The sequence below is a fragment of the Dendrobates tinctorius genome, unplaced genomic scaffold (genome assembly GCF_039654945.1).
Source record: "Dendrobates tinctorius isolate UK_male_01 unplaced genomic scaffold, ASM3965494v1 ptg000315l, whole genome shotgun sequence".
In the NCBI taxonomy this organism is placed as follows: domain Eukaryota; kingdom Metazoa; phylum Chordata; class Amphibia; order Anura; family Dendrobatidae; genus Dendrobates; species Dendrobates tinctorius.
Window position 1 is genome coordinate 3,591,076 of NW_027361982.1, and position 20,527 is coordinate 3,611,602.

The 20,527-nt window shown below is 42.0% G+C and overlaps 1 protein-coding gene across 3 annotated transcripts in view; it reads right to left on the reverse strand.

The window, feature by feature from the left end:
• The window catches only part of LOC141073822 (major histocompatibility complex class I-related gene protein-like), a 102,804-nt gene that overhangs the window by 35,252 nt on the left and 47,025 nt on the right, over window positions 1-20,527 (reverse strand). Inside the window, exons 1-3 of one of the 3 annotated variants that reach the window (XM_073561281.1) lie at window positions 10,951-11,148; window positions 7,517-7,795; window positions 4,215-4,304 (exon numbers count right to left, since the gene is read on the reverse strand). In XM_073561281.1, the coding sequence (XP_073417382.1) occupies window positions 4,215-4,304; window positions 7,517-7,795; window positions 10,951-11,086 (505 nt within the window). In that variant the 5' untranslated portion in view covers window positions 11,087-11,148. Of the gene's footprint in view, window positions 1-4,214; window positions 4,305-7,516; window positions 7,796-10,950; window positions 11,149-20,527 lie in introns of those variants that run through there. The other 2 variants (XM_073561277.1, XM_073561280.1) reach the window with 2 other exon arrangements.

Consider the following 20,527-nt stretch of genomic DNA (forward strand, 5'->3'; position numbering starts at 1 on the left):
ATACATAAGAGAGACAGAAGATTCAGCACTGCTCCTTAACCCCAAAGCAGTTCCATGACTGCTATTCAAGTCGAAAATTTACAATCTCTTTTGCGCAAATATGTGAAGAGGAATGTTTTATCAAAACAAAGAGCGGAGAAGTTAATACCCGATTTTTCCCGAAAACCTCACTAGTACCACATCCCTAAGGTGCATAAATCTCAAACATGCCCCCGGGTCGCCCCATTGTGTCTGGGCTAGGGTCACTCACAGAGCCCCTATCCCAGTACATAGATTGGTTGCTATGCCCTCTACTCCGAGAAATCCCTTCATGCGTTAAAGACTCCAGGGACTTTATTAATATCATAAAAGATTTTGATTGGCAGGACAATTTATGCATGGCCTCGATCGATATTGAGAGCCTTTATATCAGAATTCCACATTGTCAGGGGGTTGAGTCTATTAGACACATTGTTGGCAGCACAGGAAAAGACCCTGAGATGGTGGATTTTATTTGTGAGAGTTTGTAATTTATCCTTACCCACAATGTGTTCCAATTTGATGAAACTTGGTATAAACAAATAGAGGGGACAGCAATGGGCACGCCCGTTGCATGCAGGTTTGCAAATCTGTTCCTCGCGGATTTCGAAGAGAAATATACAGTGGGGCAAAAAAGTATTTAGTCAGTCAGCAATAGTGCAAGTTCCACCACTTAAAAAGAAGAGAGGCGTCTGTAATTTACATCATAGGTAGACCTCAACTATGGGAGACAAACTGAGAAAAAAAAATCCAGAAAATCACATTGTCTGTTTTTTTTTTCATTTTATTTGCATATTATGGTGGAAAATAAGTATTTGGTCAGAAACAAGCAATAAAAAATAAATCTTTTCGCATATTCCGCAGCGCTTTACAGTTTGCACACATCATCATCCCCGATGGGGCTCACAATCTAAATTCCCTATTAGTATGTCTTTCGAATGTGGGAGGAAACCCACGCAAACACGGGGAGAACATACAAACTCCTTGCAGATGTTGTCCTTGGTGGGATTCGAACCCAGGACCCCAGCGCTGCAAGGCTGCAGCGCTAACCACTGAGCCACCGTGCCGCCCAATCAAGATTTCTGGCTCTCACAGACCTGTTACTTCTTCTTTAAGAGTCTCCTCTTTCCTCCACTCATTACCTGTAGTAATGACACCTGTTTAAACTTGTTATCAGTATAAAAAGACACCTGTGCACACCCTCAAACAGTCTGACTCCAAACTCCACTATGGTGAAGACCAAAGAGCTGTCAAAGGACACCAGAAACAAAATTGTAGCCCTGCACCAGGCTGGGAAGACTGAATCTGCAATAGCCAACCAGCTTGGAGTGAAGAAATCAACTGTGGGAGCAATAATTAGAAAATGGAAGACATACAAGACCACTGATAATCTCCCTCGATCTGGTGCTCCACGCAAAATCCCACCCCGTGGGGTCAGAATGATCACAAGAACGGTGAGCAAAAATCCCAGAACCACGCGGGGGGACCTAGTGAATGAACTGCAGAGAGCTGGGACCAATGTAACAAGGCCTACCATAAGTAACACACTACGCCACCATGGACTCAGATCCTGCAGTGCCTGTACATGTCCGGGCCCGTCTGAAGTTTGCTAGAGAGCATTTGGATGATCCAGAGGAGTTTTGGGAGAATGTCCTATGGTCTGATGAAACCAAACTGGAACTGTTTGGTAGAAACACAACTTGTCGTGTTTGGAGGAAAAAGAATACTGAGTTGCATCCATCAAACACCATACCTACTGTAAAGCATGGTGGTGGAAACATCATGCTTTGGGGCTGTTTCTCTGCAAAGGGGCCAGGACGACTGATCCGGGTACATGAAAGAATGAATGGGGCCGTGTATCGTGAGATTTTGAGTGCAAACCTCCTTCCATCAGCAAGGGCATTGAAGATGAAACGTGGCTGGGTCTTTCAACATGACAATGATCCAAAGCACACCGCCAGGGCAGCGAAGGAGTGGCTTCGTAAGAAGCATTTCAAAGTCCTGGAGTGGCCTAGCCAGTCTCCAGATCTCAAAAGTATTGAGATGAAATTTTGTTTCTGACCAAATACTTATTTTCCACCATAATATGCCAATAAAATGAAAAAAAAAACAGACAATGTGATTTTCTGGATTTTTTTTTCTCAGTTTGTCTCCCATAGTTGAGGTCTACCTATGATGTAAATTACAGACGCCTCTCATCTTTTTAAGTGGTGGAACTTGCACTATTGCTGACTGACTAAATACTTTTTTGCCCCACTGTGTATATATATATATATATATATATATATATTCGATTCTCAATCCCTTTTTGAAGCATATCCGTTTATTTGTTTGCTATGTGGATGACGTGTTCATAGTTTGGGATGGAACGGAATCTATTTTTTCATCATTTGTGGGATGGCTAAATGACAATAATCAGATGAATATGAAGTTCACATTTAAGTTCGGGGGCACATGTCTGGAATTTTTAGACATTAATTTGTGGGTACATGATGGGTCCTTGCACACGGAAATGTATCGGAAACCGTCTGCCACTAATGGTCTCTTGTATTTTGACAGTGTGCATCCATATTATGTGAAAAACTCTCTCCCATATGCACAATTACTGAGATTGAAGAGATTTAACAGCCCATATGCTGGTTATCAGAAGCAAGCGCAGGCTTTGAAAAAACGCTTTGAGAATAGAGGTTATCCTAGTGCAGTTCTAGATAACGCCATGTCCCGTGTTGATAACTTGAATATCTCTCAAACAGTTGCAGAAAAAAACTCTGCTGCAGAAAAAAATAAAAAACGTTTCACTTTTTCGTTCTCTTTCAGTCCAATGGACAATTATATCAGGAGTGTCATTAGAAAGAATTGGCATTTATTAGAGAGGGACAAGGATTTAACTGATATTGTCAAGAGAGGTCCTCTATTTGCGAGTCTCCGAAGTAAAAACTTAAAAGACCTTCTGGTCTGCAACAGATATAAAAGTGATAATAAAAACTGGCTAGGTCTGAACAGTCCTGTAGGCAATTATAAGTGCAAGAACTGCCCCTTTAAATTGACAGGAAAATCTCTCAAAATCGGAACAATTCAGCATGAGGTCCAGAACTTTATTTCTTGTAAAACAACCCAAGTTGTGTATGTCATCTTCTGTCCCTGTGGTTTTTATTATTTAGGAAAAACTATTCGTCCATTGTATGTTAGATTTAGAGAGCATTTTCAGTCTTTTTCCACAGGAAAAGGGGTCCCTCGTCTGATAGAGCATAATAAATTAAAAACACATGTGACATGCACAATGTGAACAAGTCGGTAAGACAATGTTCACACCACCCACTAACTGAGACACAACAAGAAAACAGATTTGCAAAAATACTCTGCAGTAAAATATATGACAGTAATCAGCAAGTGTTGGATAACAAATACAGGGTATTTAGTCGATACTTTTTTTGCAAAAAAAGTATACCAAGCTGCTTCACCGCGTCAAGGTAACCCGTATTGAAGCAGTCCCTATCTAATGTATTTAAAACCTGAACATCTGAACAGTGTCTAAAATGAACAGGATTCGGACAGGCGCTTCTTGGTATGGGCTTGTGGTGCAAGACAGCTCTTTTGTGCATGCCACACAAGAGAGGGGTGGGGTCTCTCAAACCATGCTAGGCAAGGAAAAAACAGATTAAAAACATATTCTGCTTCAATACGGCTTACCTTCACGCGGTGAAGCAGCTTGGTATACTTTTTTTTTTTTGCAAAAAAAGTATCAACTCAATACCCTGTATTTGTTATCCAGCACTTGCTGATTACTGTCATATATTTTACTGCAGAGTATTTTTGCAAATCTGTTTTTTTGTTGTGTCTGATAGAGCATGTTAAAAAAGTGCATGGGGGTAATGCAGAGTCGCTGCGGTTCGCAGGTGTAGAAAAAGTATCACAGCCAACCCAAGGGGGAAACCATCATAGAATTCTCTTACAAAGAGAATCTAAGTGGATTCTACGATCGAATGCCACATGACCTTTAGCGTTAAATGAGAAAATAGATATGGCGGTGTTTTTGTAGGAACTGCTCAGTGTTTGTATTTCCACATTTTATTATGATAGAGATTTTTTAACCCTTGTTTTTAATTCTGTATTTGACTAAATTTGTTCACGTTTCACTCCAGTATGAGTCAGAAATCAGGAGGTGTGTCCACATGTGTGTGCTTCTAAATTCTCACCTGCTTGTATTTCAGCCTCAGGACCCGTTGAAGCGCAAGTGCGTGAAACAGCCGTTGTCCACTCTCTGTACGTTCCTCCCGTGCCAATGCCTTTTAATTAATAAAGAATTGTCACGACAGAACAGTGAGTGCCATCACTTTTTTTTCTCTTTTGTACAAAATCAGATTATTTTATTGAAAAAATAATTATTTTTGCATCGCTTTATTCTGAAAGCTATAACTTTTTTATTTTCCGGTGATGGAGCTATATGGCGGTTTGTTTTTTGTGGGACAAGATGACGTTTTCAGCGGTACCATGGTTATTTATATCCGTCTTTTTGATTGCGTGTTATTCCACTTTTTGTTCGGCGGTATGATGATAAAGCATTGTTTTTTGTCTTGTTTTTTTTTTTTTTTTAATGGTGTTCACTAAAGGGGTTAACTAGTGGGACAGTTTTATAGGTCGGGTCATTACGGACACAGCGATACTAAATATGTGTACTCTTATTGTTTAGATTTTTTTTATACAAATATTAATTCATTGCTGGAATAAATATTTATTTTTTTATATTTTTACAATTATTTAACTTTTTTTTCTTTCATTCTATGTTTTACACTGTGTCCCACTATGGGACACTCATTGTGTGCAGGCTGATCGCTTATATGGCATGCAGATATGCATGCCAGGTCTTCTGGCGACACGCGTCGGGCAAATTTGTGCCCATGCCTCCTCCACTTCGCTTAACCTAATAATAATAATAATAAATTTTATTTTTATAGCGCCGACATATTCCGCAGCACTTTACATTTCAGAGGGGATTTGTACAGACAATAGACATTACAGCATAACAATAATCACATACAGTAGATTATAACAAATACCAAGAGGAGTGAGGGCCCTGCTCGCAAGCTTACAGTCTTTGAGGAAAGAGGTAGACACGAAAGGTGGGTGGTAACAGTTGCCCTGATTGTATGGACCAGCCATAATGTTAAGTGTGTAACAGTACAGACACAGAGGGCTAATGGATGCATAAAGCATGTGGGAACATGATGCTGGGAACCTGGTTATGGTAAAACTTTTGGCTCTGCCACACAGGGATAGGTTAGGTTAATGTGTTGAGGCGATAGGCCAGTCTGAATAAATGCATTTTCAGGACACGCTTAAAATTGTGGGGATTGGGGACTAATCGTATTGACCTGGGAAGTGCATTCCAAAGAATTGGCGCGGCACGTGTAAAGTCTTGGAGACGGGAGTGGGAGGTTCTGACTATTGAGGATACTAACCTCAGGTCATCAGCAGAACGGAGGGCGCGAGTAGGGTGGTATACTGAAACAAGGGAGGAGATGTAGGGTGGTGCTGAGCCATGGAGGGCTTTGTGGGTGAGGGTAATAAGTTTATACTGAATTCTGGAGTGGATGGGTAGCCAGTGTAATGACTGGCACAAGGTAGAGGCATCGGTGTAACGATTGGTGAGGAATATGATCCTGGCTGCAGCATTCAAGACAGATTGGAGAGGGGAGAGTTTGGTAAGAGGGAGACCGATTAGAAGAGAGTTACAATAGTCGAGACGAGAATGAATAAGAGAAACAGTAAGAGTTTTTGCAGAGTCAAAAGTAAGAAAAGGTCGAATTCTAGAAATGTTTTTGAGGTGCAGATGACAAGAGCGAACCTCTACCATACCAGGGCTTTCCTCCCAGGCACTGAACCATGCAGACTTCACTTTTGAGCTCAGATTGTATGGGCTTCTTCCCCCTTTCCATCTAGGGGCATATTACTGATTCAGGCCACAGGGGATTACTTTTACAGATGAATTTTTTTCTGTGCTCCATTGAAAACTAGCCCATATTAAAAAGTGGCTTATGTTTATAACAGTTGTTCATACTCCTTGTAGCCCTGTGTTGGATATTAGGACTTCAGTTTAAGTTCTGCACCTTACAGACTTATCTATATTGGATCCAGGCTGGTCGGGTCCCTCTTGGACTCAATTATTGGGTACTTAGAGCACTATTTCGGCAATAATTATATCATGCATTTTTTTGATCGCCACGAGAGTGGTTTATTATTGTCATGTGATCCACGTAAAAAATTATATCTGGAATGTGTTTATTTAGAACTGTGGAGTAGATGCTATTCTTTATGTGCATCTTGTTATTAATATTGGACTATTAGTCTGCACATTTAACTCTGCATGTTTAATTTGACCTGTATTGGCCTAACTAATTGTTAACAGTGCTTGGATGTATAGAGCGATATTTTATTGTGGAGTGGCAAGGGCATGACCCTATTGTGGGACATAGATCAAGTTTCTTTGCATTTTTGCAATTTTAAAGGTTTTTAATAAGTGTTTGCAGTGTTGTGTATTTGTCACATAATAAAAATGTATATATATATTTTTGTTACTACTACCTGGTGATCCCTGTGTATTGCATGCTTCTTTTTCTTGTACTTTGCAGCATTGTTTTTTAGCATGTAACAGGCGATCCCTAACGGTGGTGCACTCCAACCCTTTGAGTTTGTTTGAATATTTATTTATTTTCTATAGTTTAAAAAGCTTTTTTCTTTTAGGCAACTTGATTCTGCGATAGTTTGATCACTTACGTGGTATGCTGCAATACCACAGTATTGAAGTATATAGTAAAAATCAGAGTCTCCTATGAAGTCTGGCTACATGCCGATCATGATAGAAGTAACATAATAAGGCAGGGTTCACATTGCGTTAGGGGCAATCCGCTATCGGGATCCGTTAGATAGCGGCGTTAATGCTATCTAACGGATCCGTTAGGGCACCCATTGCCCGCAATGATAATAACGCATACTAACGCATTCCGAAATCGGCATGCGTTAGCAAGTATGCGTTATTTCATGACGCACCCTCGAACGCTGCTTGCAGCGTTTTTGGGTGCGTTGGCATTAACGCACAGCGAATGGATCCGTTCGCTGTGCATAGGACGGTATGGGCTAACGCATGGTAGCGCTTGGTACCGGAGCGCTACCATGCGTTAACGCATACCGTTAGCACTATGGCGCTAAAGATGTCAAAAATGACATCAGGGTTAGTGCATCCGTTTAACGGATCCGTTAAACGGATGCCCTAACGCAATGTGAACCTAGCCTAACAGGCACAGGGGTCTTCAGCAGATCTCTAGCTGCCAACAACCCATTGGAACTCCACAGCCGTGGTATGGGGAAGGGGGCGATGGCTGCATATACTGAGGTTGTCAAGTTTGGGTCAGGAGATCTGCGGCCAGTTCAGTCCACGTTCAGACCGTGTGGCATGGATGACCGCACGTGCCACAACGGCGATTTATAGGTATTGTGTTACCTCTCTTCTCCAGATCTTCTTTCCTGTATTCAATGAATCTCTTCAGCCTCTCTGTACATTCATTCTCCATATAGATCTTGGTTACTTCCCTCATTCTAAGATCCGGTCTGTTCCATTTCTGAGTGATGATACGAGCCTCAGCCATTGTAGGTATAAATGTTCCTGTTGTTGTGTCAAAATACATGAACTCTTCTCCATCATACCTATACTGCTTATAACCTATGGTGCTGCCATCATCTCGCAGCTCACAGCTGGTCATCACCTGAACAAAATGGAAATCTGTCAAAGAGAAACATGTTACATAGAATATTTATATGTATTTACAACAAGTGGGTTATATGCATACAGTCATGACCGAAAGTGTTGGCACCCTTGAAATTGTTCCAGAAAATGAAGTATTTCTCTCTGAAAATTATTGAAATTTCAAATGTTTTGTTATACACGTTTATTTTCTTTGTGTGTTTTGAAACAACACAAAAAAGAGAATAAAAGTGCAGTTTTGACATAATTTCACTCAAATCCCCCAAAATGTTGGCACCATTCCAAAATGGTGACTAAACAACTTTGTTTCAAGCATGTGACACTTGTTCACACTCATATGTTGCAAGTAACTGGTGCGAGCAATATGAAAATCACACCTGAAACCAAATAGAAAGGGGAGAAGTTGACGCAATATTTGCATTGTGTGTCTGTGTGTGCCACACTAAGCATGGAAAACAAAAAGAGAAGAGAACTGTTTGAGGACTTGAGAACCAAAATTGTTGAACAATATCAACAATCTCAAGGTTACAAGTCCATCTCCAGATATCTTGATGTTCCTTTGTCCATGGTGAGCAGCATAATCAAGAAATTTACAACCCACGGCATGGTAGCTAATCTCCCTGGATGTGCACAGCAGAGAAAAATTGATGAAAGGTTGTAACGCAGAATAGTCTGGATGGTGGAAAAGCAGCCTCAATCAAGGTCCAAGGAAATTCAAGCTGTCCTGCAGGATCAGGGAGCATCAGGGTCAGTGCAAACTATCAGTCCACATTTGAATGAAATGAACGCTATGGCTGAAGAATTTGGAGGATCCCACTGCTGACACAGACATAAAAGAAAGCTTGACTGCAGTCTGCCAAAATGTATGTGAGTAAGCCAAAATCCTTCTTAGAAAGCATCTTCTGGACAGATGAGACCAAGCCATTCTACTGTTTACCGAAAATGGAATGAGGTCTACAAAGAAAAGAACACAGTACCTACAGTCAAACATGGTCAAAGATGTTTTGTGTTTGTGTTGCTGCCTCTGACACTAGGTGCCTGGACTGGGTGCAAGGCATCGTGAAATCTGAAGATTACAAAAAGATTTGGAGTTGCAATGTAGTGCCAAGTGTCAGAAAGCTGGGTTTGTGTCCTAGGTCATGGGTCTGCCAGCAGAACAATGACCCCAAACATACTTCAAGAAGCACCCAGGAATTGATGGAAACAAAGCCCTGGAGAGTTGTGAAGTGGCAGCAATGAGTCCTGATCTAAATCCCATTGAACACCTCTTTAGAGATCTTAAGATTGCCCTTTTTGGAGTTGTGTGTGAAATGATGTCCAATTTGCCTTTTTTTCTTGTATTTTTTGTTTTTTTGTGTTGTTCCAATACACATAAAGGAAATAAACATGTGTATAACAAAGCATGTATACTTGCAATAATTTTCTGGGAGAAATACTTCATTTTCTGGAACAATTTCAAGGCGCCAACACTTTCGTCATGACAGTAGCTATGTCAATTATGTGTATGACATTGAAACTGCAACTCCAAAAAGACATGGATAAGGCTATGCAAATCAATGAACTAGCAGATTTTCAAATCAAACTACAAAAATCAGATAGTCTTGTGGCATAATTACATGATGCATCCTGTTTGTCAATCTTCTAGTTATCACAAACAGACAGGGACAGAGTACTTGAATACTAGAACTGAGAGACCTTGGGTTTCTCACTCCGACAGATCGCTACACCTATAGGCCGAGTTGTCAGCACTGTTCAATGTTGCGTGTCCCAGTGGTTGGGAGAACATTGATGAACTGGAATGAGAGGATGAGGAGGACAGATGAGAACCTGTGCATGGACCATCAGGTTAGAAGAATGTCGCATAATGATCCATTATGTACTGAAAACGAAATTGGAATAACATACCAAGTTTAAAGTGTCAAACAGTGTCTACACAAACCATCGTAAGGTGTTTGAATGACATTGGGCTACAAGTTGTTCAGGTAAGGTTTTACATTGATTTCACACCACTCTGAAAAGCTATCACATAGAATCATAGAATCGTAGAGTTGGAAGGGACCTCCAGGGCCATCTAGTCCAACCCCCTGCTCAAAGCAGAATTCGCTAAATCATCCCAGACAGATGTCTGTCCAGCCTCTGTTTAAAAACTTCTATTGAAGGAGAACTCACCACCTCTCGTGGCAGCCTGTTCCACTCATTGATCACTCTAATTGTCAAAAAGTTTTTTCTAATATCTAATCTGTCTCCTCCCATTGAGTTTCATCCCATTGCTTCTAGTCTTTTCTTGTGAAAATGAGAATAAAGATGATCCTTCTACAATGTGACAGCCCTTGAGATATTTGTAGACAGCTATTATGTCTCCTCTCAGTCTTCTCTTTTGCAAGCTAAACATTCCCAAATCCTGCAACCTTTCCTCATAAGACAGGGTTTGTAGACCGGTCACCATTCTGGTCGCTCTTTTCTGAACTTGCTCCAATTTGTTGATGTCTTTTTTAAAATGTGGGGCCCAAAACTGGACACAGTATTCCAGATGAGGTCTGACCAAAGAGGAATAGAGGGCAATAATGACTACACGTGATCTAGACTGTATGCTTCTGTTAATACATCCTAGAATTGCATTTGCCTTTTTTGCTGCTGCATCACACAGCTGACTCATATTCAGTCTGTGATCTATTAGTATACCCAAGTCTTTTTCACATGAGCTGTTGCTTAGCCCTATTCCTCCCATTCTGTATATGCTTTTTTCATTTTTATTGCCCAGATGTAGTACTTTGCATTTTTCCCTGTTAAAAACCATTCTGTGGCGTGGCCTGGGCACCTAACAGGGAAGAAGCACTTCACTTGGGCTCCTGCTTTTAGAACACGAAACTTCCTCTTTAAACTTTACAATTTGCTGCAAAACATCCTGACTTGGTTCCCCTGCTACCCTGGAAGATACCTGTAGGATTCAGCACCCCTAGGTGGCCGGCGAGGGGCAAGCCAGGTTCCCTGGCTATCACCCCGGGTTCTGGACACAGACCTGGGCTGGGAGCATAACTCCAGGAGGGCTTCAAGCAGAACACTGAGATCGGAACTATACCCGTGGGACTGCTCCTAGCACGCACAGAGAAACAGTGGAGGTAAGGCCTTCTTATAGCACCTCCACATAGTCAGGGTGCAGCCCTGGGTCTTACCTTCAGTGCTGTCCCAGTTCAGACACGGGAGAGATAGTGTCCCTGAGGAGAAGGAGGCATCTCCAAGTGACAAAGTGGTTGTGCTCCAGAGGTGCAACGGCGGCGATTGCGCCCCCTCGGGACCCCGGGGCTCCATGTGGGCGACGCCATTTTGCAAGCTCTGATAGCTGAAGAAGAAGGGAGCGGGAAACTGGGCTGCAGTTGCCTTAAAAAAATTAAAAAAATAAAAAAAAAAGCAGGAAAGGCTCTCTTTTTGCCTTATACTCTACTGCCATCTAGTGGTCATCGAAATAATAGCCTGTTGTAAAGAAATTACTACGAGAAAGAGCCATGGAGGAGATATACACCCCTGTATAATGTCTGCGTAGAGGGGAGACTTGCCTTTCCGCCCAGATGGAGGACATAAGTGGACAGCTATAATTTTAACGGTTTTACATCAATAAATAATATTGAAAGGAGATATAATACATTGCACGGACTAGGGGACGACCTGGCGGGGCTGAGGAGGAGACGAGGTTCAAGCTGGTCATACAGATTAAGAAGGGGGCAGCCGTTTATGACCCCTTTGGACAAGCTTCTTACTAAGAGAGACTGTGTTGCGAGTGACCCCATGCCACCAAAGTCACAACGACAATCAATCCATAAAGGCACTCAAGCGAAAAATAAAACTACGTGGTCGGGCCCAGTGGGTATGGACCTGGACTCTACGCCCTCACTGTCTGCTCTGGTGTCACAGCAGGAGGACGGGGGGGGTCGCGTGACTCCCCATCAGAGACTGAGTCGGGAGAGATGGAACACCATTTTGACCACAGAGGATTGAAGAAGTATCTGGATCTCCTCCCTACCAAAGAGGACTTCAAATCCCTGATCTCAGAAGTAAAAGAAACCTGTAAGTCAGAGATTAACTCAATCCGCCAAGATGTTGGGCTACTAGCAGACAGAGTGGACTCAATGGAAAGGGATCACGATGCTACTAGACAGTACATCAAACTACAAAAGAACGTGACTTCTTATGCTCAGGCTCTGAGTGAAACTAACAAACATCTGGAAGACCTGGACAACAGAGGACGCCGTAATAATATCCGAGTGAGAGGCGTCCCTGAGGCCACGGGTAATGAGGATGTCCATGCCATACTTGAAACCATATTCAACACTGTACTGGAGTGCCCCACAACTCAAAGGATAAAATTGGACAGAGCACATAGAGCATTACGCCCCAGGGGGCCGCAAAATCAGTCTCGTGACATTATTTGTTGTGTCCATGACTTCCAATTAAAAGAGTCTATTATGGCTAAAGCCCGTGCTTCGGAGAGAATTGAATATCAAGGGACTCGGATCCAATTATTTCCTGATTTATCTTGGATCACCCTACAGAAAAGGAGACATCTGCAGCCACTACTTGCATCCTTAAAAGATAAGGGCATCCGATATCGCTGGGGGTTCCCGTTTGCCCTCATAGCCACAAAAGATGGTCGTACGGTAGTGCTTCGATCTATTCGGGACCTCCCAGCCTTCTGCACTGACCTGGGGGTTCCTCCGCCCTCCCTGGTGGACTGGGAATTGGAGATGCCGTCCAGTCCACTCCGTCCGGTTTGGCAACAGGTGGACTCTAGGGGGGGGATCTCCCTCATCACGACCTAAGGCACGACCGGCTCCGACCTGAGATAACAATTTTTCATATTTTTTCTTCCTTCTGGGAACTGGAGCCCTGTGTTTGAATCTCTGGTTTCAAGCTGGAGTCCCCCCTTGGGGGGCAGTTGGTGGGGGATCTTGTGCCCTCCCCAGTTTATTATAGGGACTTTGGTTGGTTCTTTCTTTCATAAGTAGCTGTTCACTTTTTTCTTTTTCTTTTATGATAATATATCTGGTTAAGACTCCTCACACTATTTGCATTGGCTTGCTACTAGGGCGGTGAGAATTGAACACTCCCCTCTCTTAAATGTTTAGAATCTAGCTTTTGACACTGACTGTGATAGCAGTGTGTCCATAGCTACAGACCCCATTTTAAGGGTTAGAGTTACCCTGGTTCCTCCTACGGAAGAGTTGGTAAAGGAGGTCAGGGTTTAGATATTGGTAAAGTTTTACGTTATGCCAATCTTTTTTTCTCTGACCCTGGCCGGAGAGGACGGTAGCGGAGAAGGCTTTCGGCTGTGGCTTCACTCCTCTCTGGTAATATTTGTGACATGTAAATGTTGTGATCTATGTGTTGTGTGTATTGTAAATGTCTTCTCCCATTCCTTATGTGTCTACCCTGATTGTGGTGAGGGAATCTTCTGTACCTCTTTGAGAGCCATCCATCGTGGGCCATCAGGCAATTTTGAGATGGGCAATACCCGGTTGGTCTCTGTATGTAATGCTAATTTTGCTTTCTGCTACTACAACCTAAAATATGGTTAAAATTTTAACACTAAATGTTAAGGGTTTAAACTCAAACATTAAGAGACGAATGGCGCTTGGTGAGATGCGGACCCAGCGAGCTGATGTGGTTTTCTTACAGGAAACACACCTGAATCTCAATGGGAACTGCAATTTCGCTAAACACCTTTACCCCACAATTTTCTTAGCCTCCCAGGAAAGGAAAAAAGCCGGTGTGGCGATTTTGATATCAAGGACCTGTCCCATCCAAGTTACTACCTCCCTGGCAGACCCACAGGGTAGGTACCTTATCCTACAAGGGTCATATAAGGAAGTTCCAATTATTCTGTGTAACATCTACGCCCCTAATACCTCCCAGGTCCTCTTTTTGAACCGGGTACTCCTCAAATTAACACGCCTCCCCTCCTCAGCGTGGATTGTGGGTGGAGATTTTAACACTATTTTCTCTGACTCATTGGACAGGTTGACCATTAACAATCAATTGTCGAGCCTGTCTCAACGTAAATTGACAGCTGCCTTTCGAAGACTGATCCGCAGGTTTGCCTTATTTGATCTATGGCGAGTTAAACATCCCTCAGAAAAAACCTTTACCTTCTACTCCCCCCCTCATGACACACACACCAGGATCGATTTTTTCTTTGGCAACATTCAGACCCTTAGATTGATGAGCAATGTGGATATTGGTGCAATAACGTGGTCAGACCACGCGCCAATGACTCTCACCCTAGACCAGACAATCCCACGTACAAGAGTCTGCCACTGGAGGCTCAATGAGTCCCTCCTCAAGAGGGCTCCCTACAGAGACAAACTGGAAGCCGGATTGATGGAATACTTCGAGAACAATGAGGGGTCAGTGCCTAATTTTTCTACTGTCTGGGAAGCCCATAAGGCCGTCTTTAGAGGGCAATGCATAGCATTAAGCTCTCGTATAAAAAAAGATAGATTATATCAGAGAGATCAGCTCCTCAAAAGTCTCAGAGACTTAGAGAATAGGATGACCCTTAACCCAACAATACGTACCCTTAGAGGTATAGTAAAGACTCGTGCCCAACTGAGGGACTTAGCGGTCAATACAACAGAAAAATTACTACTTTATAGCAAGCATAAATATTATGACAAAGGAAATAAACCTCACTCCCTTTTAGCCCGCCAACTTAGAGAGGATAGGGGGAACTCATCCGTTTATGCCTTGAGAGATTCGGGAGGGAATATGTTCTATGATCCCACTAAAGTCGCAAACATCTTTCAGGATTATTTGTCAAGATTGTATTCTTTGCCTAGCACTCTTCCTACAGACCCAGGAAAACAGAGGGACCTAATCCACTCCTTTCTTGAGCAGTGTAAGCTGCCTACTCTTACTAAGAACACTGTAAATACACTGAATAAAGAAATCACGGGTGAAGAGGTAGGAGAGGTGCTTAAATTACTTCCTAATGGAAAATCACCGGGTCCAGACGGCCTGACATACTTCTACTACAAGGCGTTTGCGGTTCGACTCACCCCCTATTTAGTTAAATTATTTAATAGCTTCCTCACGGGCTCCCCTATACCCGCAAGTATGCTACATTCTTACATTACGCTTATACCCAAACCGGGGAAGGATGCTATGGAATGTGCCAATTATAGGCCCATAGCACTCCTTAATGCTGATATGAAAATCTTTACTAAACTACTGGCTCTACGTCTTTCAGCGCTACTCCCTCACCTAATACACAAAGACCAGGTGGGTTTTGTCCCATGTAGACAGGGAGGAGACAATACCAGGAAGATCATTGACTTAGTAGAGGTTGTTAATAAGACAGAGAGTGAAGCACTCCTTAGTTTGGATGCGGAGAAGGCATTTGACCGACTGGGGTGGCCATTCATGTTCGAAACGTTACATCATTTTGGAATTTCGGGTGCATTTATTACTGCCCTGAAAAGTCTATATTCATGCCCCTCAGCTTCGGTCAGGCTTCCTTATGCCACATCTCAACCCTTTCAAATACACAACGGCACCCGTCAGGGATGCCCTTTGTCCCCCCTTCTTTTTGTCTTGTGTATTGAACCATTGGCTGCTGCTATTCGCAATGACCCTAATATACGTGGAGTAATGGTACGAGATAAGGAGTTTAAGCTATCTCTATATGCGGATGATGTCCTATTGATTTTGTCCCAACCACATATCACCCTCCCGAATTTGCATTCCTTATTGCTACAATTTGGAAGGCTGTCGGGGTATAAGGTCAACCAGAACAAAACGGAAGCTCTGCGTCTTAATATTCCACAGGTGCGGGTTTCCTCATTACAGGAAAACTACAACTATAAATGGAAAAATATATCCTTGACATACCTGGGGATACAATTAACATCTAAGTATAAGCTATTATACCAGCAGAACTATCCTAGTTTATTTACTGAGATAAAAAAGCTCCTGCTCAATTGGAACAGGCTCCCGTTGTCTCTGTTTGGCAGAATCTCTGCAGTCAAAATGTCTGTTCTGCCAAAGCTACTTTACCTATTTGAGACCCTTCCGGTGTGTGTGCCATACAAAGAGTTGCGCAACATTCAGTCTAGTATACTTCAATTTGTTTGGGCCCACAAGAGACATAGAATCAAGAAAACCACTTTATTTGACAGTAAACTGAGAGGAGGCTTGGGGGTCCCAGATATTACTAGGCACTACTGGGCAGTACACTTACGTCACATCCCTGCATGGTCTAATCGCTGTGCCTTCTCTAGATGGATGGAAATAGAGAAGTTATGGCTTGCCCCAATACACCCCAACTCCTACCTCTGGGGCACCTCATCTAACAAGCTTGATCCACATACCCTGGGCCCTATAGCCTTCACTAAGAGGATATGGGACTGTTGTGTCAAAAAGTTTCCACTTAAATCCGAACGTTCTCCCTTGACTTCTTTTCTTTTTAATCCCAGAATGCCAGACGGTATGCAGGGTATAGCGACTAAAACATGGTTTGACAGGAAACTCTTTTGCTTTGCTGACATAGTAGACGCAAGTTCCAGAGTCCTTCTCCCCTACGCCAACATATCTGCTAAATTCAATCTCCCTGGCAATTTCCAGTATCGGTATTTACAAGTAAGACACCTGATGCATTCCCTTTTTGCCTCCTTAGAAGTCTCTATCCCTACACTATTTGAAAGATTATGCAGAGCTGGGGTTTCTACTAAAGGCCTCATCTCAGATATATATCGTATTTTAGTTGCCCCATGCCCAGAAGACAAGCCAAATCACACCTATATGAGGAAATGGGAAGATTTCCTTGGTGAGACCATTCCCTTGTGTACGTGGAAACGGATCTGGGATACTGCCTCAAAGACATCTTCGTGCTATGTTTATAAGGAAAATCAGTATAAATTAATTATGTATTGGTATCACACCCCATCACTACTACATAAACTAAACCCAACTATACCTGACAATTGTTGGAGGTGTGGAGCTACAGGAGGAGACATACCGCACATATTCTGGGTATGCCCCAATATCCAGGGTTTCTGGAGGCTGGTGCAATCTCTTATTTATAACGTAACTAACCTTCGGGTTCCCCTGGATCCTAAATTCTACATATTAAATATACCACTTGTTCAGCTGGGGAAGAGAGTGAAGCTGTTACTGTTGCATATGACCACAGCCGCCAGGTGTCTAATTGCCTGTAACTGGAGGTTAGCCCACCCACCCTCACTTGCCGATCTCCATTCTCGGATCCAAGATGTGAGAAGGATGGAGTATCTATCTGCCTTGTCAAATGACACGGTAGATCTTTTTGAAAGTGTTTGGTCACTATGGGACACTTATTGGGCCAATAAAGAATAACAGTGAAACTTGGCCTTGATGGAAGCCTGAAATATTCACCTTCCCCGCTCCTTCCCCCCCTCCTTATATTTCCCTGTCTAGTATTGTATTGTTCGTCTTGTCATATTCCCTGTTTTCATTGTATTAGTGGATATTAAGATATGTATACTGATTTCTGGTTTACAGTTATTGCTAACAAGCTTGTGAGACATATCTATACATTCATGTACTTTTTCTGTATCTGTTTAAAAATGTTAATAAAATACACAGTTAAAAAAAAAAAAAAAAAAAACCATTCTGTTTGTTGCTGCCCACTTCTCCAATTTATTTATATCTTTTTGAATCCTCTCTCTCTTTTCTCTAGTATTAGCTATCCCTCCTAGCTTTGTGTCATCAGCAAATTTAATCAGTTTACCCTCAATTCCTTCATCTAAATCATTGATAAAGATGTTGAACAATACAGGGCCCAGGACAGAGCCCTGTGGTACCCCACTTGAGACATTCTTCCAACTGGATGTGCAGCCATTTATGACCACTCTTTGGGTCCGATCACTAAGCCAGTTATGAATCCACCTAACAGTTGCCTTGTCCATTCCATACTTAGCCATTTTTTCAATAAGGATTGTGTGAGATACTTTGTCAAATGCTTTGCTGAAGTCAAGATATACTATATCTACAGCATTTCCCTGATCCACCCAATCAGTGATTCTGTCATAGAAGGAAATTAAGTTAGTCTGACATATTAGTTACAAACCCATGCTGACTCTGTTTAATCACTTTATTCTTATCCAGGTACTGACAAACATGTTGTTTAATAATTTGTTCAAAGATCTTTCCTGGTATAGAAGTCAGACTCACCGGCCTATAGTTGCCTGGGTCCACCTTCTTCCCCTTTTTGAAGATAGGAACAACATTTGCTCTTCTCCAGTCTTCTGGGACTTCTCCTGTTCTCCAAGAATTTTCAAAGATTATGGAGAGGGGTTCAAAAATTTCTTCTGCTATCTCCTTCAGTACTCTGGGGTGTAATTCATCTGGACCTGGAGACTTGAATTCATTTAGTTTAGCTAAGTGTTTCCTCACTATCTTTCTATCTATAGATATCCTGGATTCTTCTATTCCCTTAATAGGACAGTGAAGAACAGTTGAAGTTACATTTCCTTTCTGAGAGAAAACAGATGCAAAATAGGAATTTAAAAGTTCAGCCTTCTCAACATCCTGTCTTACCATTTCATCATTTTCATCCTGTAAAAATCCTATAGCATCTTTGACTGTTCTTTTACTTTTGACATATCCCCAAAATCCTTTATTATTGCTTTTGATGTCTCTTTCAAGCGTCAATTCATTGTCAGCTTTAGATAATCTGATTTGTGCCCTGCAGGTTCTGCAGACAGCATTATATTCTTCTTTAGATATGCCTCCCTCTTTCCATTTTATAAACATTTCTTTCTTTCTTTTTAGCATGTGCTTAAGTTCTGTGTTCATCCATCCTGGTTTCCTTAAATGCTTCCTATTCTTCCCTCTTTTCGGAATTGTTAACAATTGTGCTTTGAGAATTTCATTTTTCAAGATTTCCCATCCTTCCTGGACATTTTTGTCTTTAAGGATATCCAGCCATTGGATCCCTCCAATTCTCTTTCTGAATCCCTTAAAATCTGCCTTTCTGAAATCTAACCTTGACGTCTGAGTCTTCACAGGTCTTCCGCCTCTAGTTATCCAAAATTCTAAAATAGCATGGTCGCTACCTCCTAGGGTCCCAGCCACTTTTACCTCCTCAACCATTTCCTCCCTGTTTCTAAGGATTAGATCCAAGGTAGCAGATCCCCTTGTTTTCTCCCCTACCTTTTGGAAGAATAAGTTGTCAGTAAGAGGATAAGAATTTTCTTGACCTGTTAGTTTTGCCTGAGAGAGATTCCCAACAAATGTCTGGATAGTTGAAATCTCCCATGACAACTATGTCATATTTTTTGGAGAACTTGGCCATTTGATGCATAAAGAGTTCATCCATATCTTCAGCTTGCACAGGCGGTCTGTAGTAAATTACTACTACCCTAGCCAAATTATCAATAGTAATGCTCACCACAAATTAAGTACAAAAATCCAAGATCACCTCCAATTGGAGTACAGATCAACACCAGAGCATTTCAAATGGTAAAATATAATTACTTTTATTAATACAAATATCAAAACATTAAAAGACATACAAGTTTCCAAGATCAGTGCAAAAAGAGAGGGACCTGCAACTCCCATTATATGTATTTTTCTGCTGCATGGTATAGAACCTCATCGCTAATAAGCAATCAGTTGATGTATGCTCCTGGAAAGCTATACTATAAATGTCTGCTGTTTACTCAAACATGCAGAGTATAATGACTACACAGCACAAGCTCATCGGCTCAGATAAACCAAAGTTATATAATAACATCCATGGTATACCTATGTAAACTAGTTAGCATTAAAGCTACTGAGGCCATTACCTGAATCCTGGCAGCGTTAATAGAAGTCCCCTGGGAGAAAAATCCCTCCACCCCGACATGCACGTTTCGCTCCCAGCTTCCTCGGGGGGCGTGTCTAAGCAATGGGTGTGTTGAGTTTAAATACCAGCCTCAGCCAATCAGAAAGAATCTGTCTTCCATGCTTCAGCCAATGAATCAAACCCTTTCAAAAAGCACTATAGGGATGGTTGTATGGCGCATGTGCCGATCGCGCTCCACTCCACTTCACTAAAAGACATCCTGCCGCGGTCATAATGAACAGCCTCCTATCCCCCATCATCCAGTTGATGATGAGGGACGAACACCGTCAGTGTGACTGCCCACGGCACGCATGTCAGGAGGGTGCCGAACCGCACATGCGCACTCCAACCCCATACTGCTCATATCATTGGCCCACATAACTAAACGGTTGAAGCGAAATTCAGTATATTAGTCATTGTAAAGCCTAAATGATCATTGTGCGTAAACATAATCACTATAATAACCTGAGCAAAGGGATTTCACAATATGAAAGTATTTAATATAAAAATATGATGTTAAGTGTCGCGGAAATACCCACTAACTCTTCTCACAAAATTCGAAAGGACAAATATACATGCATAACACTTCAAAATGTCCATCAAAATATGCCCCATACTAAATGTGCATAATTATTACAAAGAATGTACAAAATTATCAATCACCAAACTACCGACAAAAAATGTCTTGAAATCCCAAGATACTATATTCTGAACCAAACCGTTGTGAAAAATGATCAAGGTCCACCACATATAAAAAGCAGGAAGAAATCCTACATAGATGATTCTGTATAAATCCATTGTCAGTATGGCTGCACTTGGATGGATTCCGATATCTTGCTTGTAGATTTTTCCCAGACTCTTCTTACGTCATGGATAAAGCTCAGATAAAAGCAGGA